Source organism: Rhea americana, unplaced genomic scaffold, assembly GCF_003343005.1.
Source record: "Rhea americana isolate MKP2758 unplaced genomic scaffold, rheAme1 scaffold_481, whole genome shotgun sequence".
Classification (NCBI taxonomy): Eukaryota; Metazoa; Chordata; class Aves; order Rheiformes; family Rheidae; genus Rhea; species Rhea americana.
The window spans coordinates 10,377-17,975 of record NW_028186625.1 but is presented as its reverse complement, the minus strand read 5'-3'; the positions used below and the strand labels follow the sequence as shown (position 1 = coordinate 17,975).

General features: G+C 57.0%; 2 protein-coding genes and 1 pseudogene across 3 annotated transcripts; 2 read left to right on the top strand and 1 right to left on the bottom strand.

The window, feature by feature from the left end:
- Window positions 1–377: 377 nt before the first annotated feature.
- On the bottom strand, window positions 378–2,593 carry LOC146589013 (C-type lectin domain family 2 member B-like). 2 transcript variants are annotated; one of them, XR_014897299.1, is made up of 6 exons: window positions 2,278–2,593; window positions 2,021–2,104; window positions 1,717–1,901; window positions 1,275–1,375; window positions 701–1,124; window positions 378–586 (listed from the first exon to the last, which is right to left on the bottom strand). XR_014897299.1 is itself a non-coding variant. In XM_085316924.1 (5 exons), exons 1-5 carry the CDS (start codon window positions 2,336–2,338, stop codon window positions 995–997), a joined length of 561 nt encoding a protein of 186 aa, XP_085173050.1. In that variant the 5' UTR covers window positions 2,339–2,593; the 3' UTR covers window positions 378–994. The 2 variants fall into 2 exon arrangements, 1 of the variants encoding a protein (XP_085173050.1); XM_085316924.1 differs by having other exon boundaries at window positions 378–1,124.
- Window positions 2,594–3,857: 1,264 nt separating this feature from the next.
- Window positions 3,858–7,599, top strand: LOC146589011 (C-type lectin domain family 2 member B-like). Its single transcript, XM_085316923.1, has 6 exons — window positions 3,858–4,555; window positions 4,740–4,835; window positions 4,951–5,135; window positions 5,496–5,596; window positions 5,747–5,875; window positions 6,410–7,599. Exons 1-5 carry the CDS (start codon window positions 4,444–4,446, stop codon window positions 5,868–5,870), a joined length of 618 nt encoding a protein of 205 aa, XP_085173049.1. The 5' UTR covers window positions 3,858–4,443; the 3' UTR covers window positions 5,871–5,875; window positions 6,410–7,599.
- Window positions 5,942–7,599, top strand: LOC146589012 (uncharacterized; annotated as a pseudogene).

The following is a 7,599-nucleotide window of genomic DNA, read 5'->3' as shown; positions in this document are numbered from 1 at the left end:
AGCCCCGTTTCCCACCCGATTTGCCTTTTTAGAGGCGATTTTAGACATTTTCCAGCGATTTTCCAAAACTCTTTTGGGGATTTTTTTTTTTTTGGGGGGTGGGGGTTATGAGGCCTTTTCACAGGCTGTTTTCTGCCGCCCTTTTCGGGATATTTCCTGCCACCCCAACCCACCCACAGGGAGCTTTTTTCTCCCCCCCCCCATCTGCTTCCACCTCCCACCCAAATACCGGGGCTCCCTCCTCCGCTCCCACGCAGGGAAAAGGGGGCCTGGGACCCCCCCTTCCCCCCTCCCAGGCTAAACAGGCCCCTACGGCCATTCCAGCCAGCAAATTCGGTGAAGGTACAAGAATTTTACAAAACTGCAACACACAAACGTTCCAGTAGTTGCTCGTGTTCACATTATTGACAAATAAGAAAACGCGACAGAGGCTGCTCACAGRGACGCGCACTTTTCCAGCGCAGGCGAGGAGGGTTTCCAGGAACTTCATCATGATGCGTTGTGATGCCACAGGTGGTGGCCTAAACCTTCAGCAAATTCAGTCACCAAAGGCAGCCTCACCACTATTCTTCAAACCTCACTAAGCCTAAACACATACAAAGTATATAAAAAAAACAATGAAGTATCTGGAAAACAAGCCAGGGGGGAGGTGGATACGAGYGTGGCAACAAAATACAGCAGCTCCTCATGGCACATTAACCTGCAAGGCTTCCACTCAAAAAGCCTAATATAAATATGTAGCCATGATAATTTGGAAAAATTAAGTAGTTCAGCACCGGTAGTCTTTGCTCTTTCACGTTAAAGACTGGTGTTTGTCACTGGAATGCTGTAGATCTTTCCCCATACATCCGTAACGGTGGTTCCTCTCTGGACGTGGTGTAAGGCACAGCGTGATATCGGGAGGAAGACTTGCAGAGACACTTCCGCATGGAGGACTATCCCCCGAGTTCCTGTGCTAACAGGAAGCTACAGAAAAGCAAGAACACAGCCAGCTTTATGGATACCGCACACCCACGGGAGCCTGTGACATGCTGCAGATGTAACCTCGTGGCATGGAGCAGCTTGATGTGGCAAAGACCTCGTAGCTCAGGTAGGCGCACTCGCCTTGGCTGTCAACAGGGAACCTGCGCAGCAAAGGAAGGCGGTGGCAGGTTATTCGCAAGCCCCTCGAGYGCCGGGAGGGAAACGGGGCTGGCTGCGAGGGACRGCCCCAGGCGGGCCCCTCGCACGGGCTCTCTGCCGGGGCTGCCGCAGCGCGGCGCAGCGGGGCTCACGTTTCGTTGTAGACGGTGTTGTCCACCCACACCAGGCGCCCGTCCCTTCGCCGCAGGCCAAACCAGCGGTCAACGGAGCCTTTAAACTGCCAGAGGAAATCCTGCAGGGAGAGAGGGTTAAACACTCATGTGCCGCTGCTGGCCCCAGGCTCCCGCCAGCCCCACAGACTGGACTTGCTGCTGCTGCAGCCGCCRCCCCGCCCTCTCTGCTGGATGATCGGATGACTTCACCAACTGAAAAGCAGAATTCTAACTCAGCACAAAACACCCCAAAAGGAAAACCCTGGCTGGGCTAAATCTCTTTCTCCTTCCCAGCAGCTCTGCTTCGCTCCGGACACAGCCGAGCACCCGCAGATGTGGGGACACCGCCCAAGGGGCAGCGATGGCAGCTCTGTTCCTACGAGACCCTCTCCCACGCAGCCGCAACGCCACCCGCACTCACCACTTCCCACTCCCGCTTGATCACGGCCAGCGAGGCCCCGAGCGAGGAGCAGTTGTGCTGGCTCGACTCCCAGCTCCCYTCRTCCYGYGAGAGGTAGTAGCACATCCCCCGGTACCCGATCCAGTCCTCTCTGCAGCCTGATGCAGCAGCAGTGCCAGCATCTCGGGTGCCCCTGGGCCAGCTCACTGAAGAGGGAACAGGAAGGTGCTGGAGCATCACGTCCCACGCCCACGGGTGCTGGACATCCCCAGGGTGCTGGGGAAGAGCAAAACGACCTCCCGGCCACCCCCATCCCTTCCCTCACCTGCCACTGCAACAACGACCACAATCAAAGCCAGGCTCACAACCAGCACCCTGAAAACCCACGGATGGGACCTGCACAGTTCACCTGGAAGAAGAAAAAGCCACTTGCAGCAGAAGCGCCGCTGTCCCAGAGCGGGAGAAGCCCCCCAGGCACTGCGGCCCCCCGCCACAGCTGCCCAGGGCGCCTCAGCTCCGACATCCTTCGCGCCCAGCCCTCRSCCGTGCTCCTTCCCTGGCCCCRCACYCCTCGGCACTCACCCAGCGTGCCGCTGCAGCGATTTCGGGTGCTCGGGGTCCGCTCTTGGCCATCATCGCACATATTCCTGTCCTCTCCAAACGAGCAGGCAACTTTTCCTCGTGAAAGTCACTGGAAGCACCATGGGGGCGGGTAAAGGCCGGGCCGGGCACCCCACTCCGCGACGCTCCCGCGGGGCGACAGAGGGGCTCGAGGCGGCTTCAAGATGAAAAAATACGGGGAAAAACGAAAAAAATACACAGAGGGAAACAGAAAATAAAAGAAAGAAAAAACCCCGCGGGGCAGAGCGAGCCCGAAAGCTGCCGCCCGCCGCCTCCCCTCAGGCGCTTCTGCGCCACCACAGAGCCTCCCCCCGCCCCCTTCACGCCTCGCCCAATCACCGCCCGCAGCCGCTGACGGACGGGCCGCGCAGCCAATCGCGGCGGACACCCGCGCCCTGTCAGGAGCTGCCCGTACCGCCCTTGTTGTCGCCCGCCCGGCAGATTTTCTTCTCCTCCGGAGACCTTGCGCCTCGGGCTGGGTTTCCGCGATGCCGGCGGGCACMGGCAGCGACCGGACACGCAGCGATCCCACCTCTTCCTGCAGCGTCTCCGTTTTTTTCAGTACCTCCAGGCGGGACACAACGGCACGTCCTGAACAGGGCCAGTACGGGCCAGAGCTGCAGAGCAGGCCCTTCCCCGCCACCTGCGAACGGAGTTAGCAGGGACGGGGGAGTAGGAAATTCTCCCCCGGTGACACACCAACGTTAATGAAAATTTCTACTGCATTTGTTTTGCAGAAAAAGAACAGGAAAAGCTGTACCCCTTGCAAGAAGAATATCTTCGCTGGCCTTGTTTTTCATTTGCAATTGAAGAACTGCAAAGAAGCCGCTTTAACCCAGGCAGCGGTACAGATGTTATTTAAAGTCAACACCAGGGGCAGTGCAAAAGTCACCTAAAGTATAAATGTAACACAGAGCATTTAAAGCTGGCATAGAGTTGTGTGATACTGAAACACAGGAAGGGGATGGGTGGAACTAAGAACTGCAGATAGAGCAGTTTAGCTAAATTTAAATATTAAATATGTAACCACTTACTGTGGCTTAAAGCTTGTAACCGAGAGGCTGCTCAAGGCCTCTTCTTGCCACGAAACTGTAAAAATATTTAAAACCAGGATGCCTGTTACTCTTTAGCTGTACCTGCAAACTAGGAAAAAAAAAAAAAAAAAGGAGAAGAGAGCAGTTTAACACCAAAAATTGCTCCCTTTACTTTCGGAGCCATTTCTGCTTCCCCGCGAGCCGCCGCTCCCTTCACATCCTGCTACTTTTCGGAACGACCGTTTATTTTAACGGTGAAAAACGCGCGTGAAGGGGCAAAGCGTCCTGTCCCTCCGTGATTGGCTGCGCGGCCTGACAGTCAGCCGCTGCGAGCGGTGATTGGGCGGAGCTGTAGGCTTTAGCGGGATCTCCTAGCAACCGTTGGCGGTGAGAGGTGCCCRGGACGCTCTTCGCGATTGGCTGCGCGGCCCGTCCGTCAGCGGCTGCGGGCGGTGATTGGGCGAGGAGCGAAGGGGGTGGGGGGAGGCTCTGTGGAGGCGCAGAAGCCCCTGAGGGGAGCCGGGCGGCGGCGGCGGCCTTCGGTTTCGCTCTGCCCCGCGGGGGTTTTTCTTTCTTTTACTTTCTGTTTCCCTCTGTGTATTTTCTTCGTTTTTCCCCGTATTTTTTCATCTTGAAGCCGCCCCGAGCCCCTCTGTCGCCCCGTCCCTATGTTTTCTCCACTGGCTCCTGCCCGAGCTTTCTGCCGTCCCTCCCGGCATCCCGGGCAGCGCTTCGCCAAGACCCGCGGGGCTGGGGGCGGGGCCACGAGGGCAAAGCCGGGGGCTCTGTGGCCGCGAAAAGCGGCGGAACGAGCCCGGAGCAGCGGTGAAACCGCGCGGCGCAAATAACAACCCGAGCAATGGGTGCGGTGGGGGGACGGTGCTGGTCGTGATTGGCAGCGCGACCCGTCCGTCAGCGGCTGCTCTTGCCGGTGATTGGTCGAAGCGTCGCGGGGAGGCGGGACCTGAAGAGTCTATAAAAGGCCCGTGCAGCGGTTGGCGCCTCTCAAGTGCTACGGGAGTGTCGGGGCGTGGGGAGTCCGGCCCGGCCCGGCCCGGCCCGGCCCGGCCCGGCGCGGCCTTTACCTGCCCCTATGGTGCCTCCAGTGACCTTCATGCGGAAGCTTGCCTGCTTGTGTGTCAGTGTGTCCCACGACAGACAAGAGCGGACCCCGAGCACCCGAAACCGCTGCAGCGGCAAGCTGGGTGAGTGCCGAGGAGCGCGGGGCCGGGGAGGGAGCGCGGGCCTTCCCCTGGCGAGGGCTGGGCGCGAAGCATGTCGGAGCTGAGGCGCCCTGGGCAGCTGTGGCGGGGGGCCGCAGTGCCTGGGGGGCTTCTCCCGCTCTGGGACAGCAGTGCTTCTGCTGCAAGTGGCTTTTTCTTTTTCCAGGTGAACTGCACAGGTCCCGTCAACGGCTTCTTGTCACGCTGGCTGTGAGCCTGGCTGTGAGCCTGGCTTTGATTGTGGTCGTTGTTGCAGTGGCAGGTGAGGGAAGAGACGGGGGGTGGCCGAGGGGTCGTTTTGCTCTTCCCCAGCACCCTAGAGATGTCCCTGCAGGCGTGGGAGGCGCTACTCTACCACCTTCCTGTTCCCTCTTCAGTGAGCTGGCCCAACGGCCCCCAAGGTGCTGGCACCGCTGCCAAGCTGGGCTGCATCGACGGCTGGATCTGGTACCGGGGGATGTGCTACTACCTCTCGCAGGACGAGGGGAGCTGGGAGTCGAGCCAGCACAACTGCTCCTCGCTYGGGGCCTCGCTGGCCGTGATCAAGCGGGAGTGGGAAGTGGTAAGTGCGGGTGGYGTTGCAGTTGCAGGGGAGACGGGCTCGTGGGAAGAGAGCTGTTATCGCTGCCCCGTGGGCGGTGTCCCCACATCTGCGGGTGCTCGGCTGTGTCCGGAGGGAAGCAGAGCTGCTGGGAAGGGGGAGGAGCTTTATCCCAGCCAGTGTTTCCCCTCGGGGATTTTCTGTGTTGGCTGCGAATTCTGCTTTTCTGTCTGTGAATTCACTCTCTGTCTGTGAATTCACTCGGCAGAGAGGGTGTGGGGGCAGAGCGTGGGGGGCGGGAGGCCGCAGCAACTGCCATGGGGCTGGCGGGAGCCTGGAGCCAGCAGCAGCTCATGAGCGTTTAACCCTCTCTCCCTGCAGGATTTCCTCCGGCAGCTCAAAGCCTCTGTTGGCCGCTGGTTTGGCCTGCGGCGAAGGGACGGGCGCCTGGTGTGGGCGGACAACACCGTCTACAACGGAACGTGAGCCCCGCTGCACCGCGCTGCGGCAGCCCCGACAGAGAGCCCGTGCGAGGGGCCCGCCTGGGGCCGTCCCTCACAGCCAGCCCCGTTTCCCTCCCGGCGCTCGAGGGGCTTGCGAATAACCTGCCACCGCCTTCCTTTGCTGTGCAGGTTCCCTGTTGACAGCCAAGGCGAGTGCGCCTACCTGAGCGACAGTGACGTTGCAAGTTCCAGCTGCTCCCAGTCCAGGCCGTACATCTGCAGCACGTCACAGGCTCCAATCAGCRTGTTCTGACAAAGGTGGGAACGGTGCTGTTGTCCTAAAAGTGGGTACTGCTACCTGGTGGGCCAGCACCCAGTGGATGCATGGGGTTGGGATACGTGTTTCACTTCTGTGCAGAGGTCTGGGTGCCGAGGATAGATCCACAAAGCTCGCACACTGCCTCCGTTTCTTGTTCTTCTGCACCCTTTTCAGAGAGGGCTTTATACAGACTTCTCTCTCGATTACAATTTTATCACGTTACATATTTGCTCTGCGATTGCGCTCTAACATTCCTGTTAATTAGCATGAGAAGCTGAGAAGATGGCTGTAATATGTTGTTGCTATCTCCTTATTCATTTAGAGGTGTGTAGCTTAATATGTGAATAAGCCTGAAGAACTGAAGGTTACTCTGGGTTATCCCGCTGTTCTTGTCTTGTCTGCCCTTACGTTCTTCAAAGTGTTGTGGTTTCCTCAAGGTTATTTGGCTGTAGCTGGTTGTCCTTTGCAAAACTCTTACGATAGCCTCTCCCCCTTGTCCTTGAGTCTTGTTAACTATTTGTGGGTTTCCACAGTGTCATTCCAGCAGTGCCTTCGGGGTGGGCAGGATTGTTCCAGCACGCCTTCCGTCAACTGTCTTGCTTCACCTGCCTTCTGGGCCTTGTACTTAGCAGCGGAGCCAGAGCAACCCTTACAAAAGAACGCAGAAAGACTGTGAAGGTGGAAGGAGCACTATGCTTGTTGTTCTTGTTAATCTCTCCCCAACTTCGGAATGCATGTTCACTGTTTCGAAGTGTGTCCTGCGCGGGATGGTCAGCGTGGTTGCCTGGGCGAACTCTCACCCCTGCAAAACAAACGAGGGGAGAAGTGACCGCTGTGGTGGRAACAGGGCTTAGGAGGCCTAACAGCATAGGTGCTGAAGTGCGCAGAAGTAAACTAAGTGCTGCAACAAGTGATTTATGTGAATTAAAACATGCATTGAGATCTCTGTTAGCAATGGTAACTATAACCAATGGCTTTCACCTGAAATACTGCCTCAATGAGAAGAAACTAATGAAGAAGAGTGCTGACTGACTGTGGGTGCGCTTGGCGCAGCCCAAATCCGTGTTTCACTAGCTCTTAGTTGTGTCCAAGCTCAACTGTGGATGCAATCACTAATAGCTGCAATTCTGAGAGAAGGGGAGAAGAACACCTTGCCCACTGAAATTCGAAAGGTAGTTTGGGATAACGCAACTAAATCTGAAAAGGAATTCCAGTCCCAGTGGTATTAAGACAATTTTACTGAAGACCCCATCAAGAATAAGGCTGCAGTTTTTCTCTTCACAACGCGCAGTGCTTCAGTACGCGCTGTACACCCAGTCACTGCACTGGGACGAAACCACGCTGGAGCTGTATCCATTAGAACATGGAGCAKAGGCGCAGTGACACGGAAATAAATGGCAGACCGTGGATGTCGTATGAGAACAACCCGTTTATCTGCGAAAGAAACGCCGTCTCAAAGAAAGTAACGCTAAGCCCCACTCATTTGGCTTGAGACTTGTTAAAAGGACGTTGGATTGTGGTGGGAGCTGCGTACTGAGCTGCGAGCAGCTGCTCTGCGGCWGTACCCCCTGCTTTGGCCTTTGTCACTCCGTTTGCACCTAGCTCATTCCCCCCCGACACGCACAGCTTTTTTATGAGACCCTGGAATGGGTTAATTTTACTATCTGTATATATTTTTGCATTTTAATTTAAATAAAAAACATTGCCAAATCCTATCAATGAA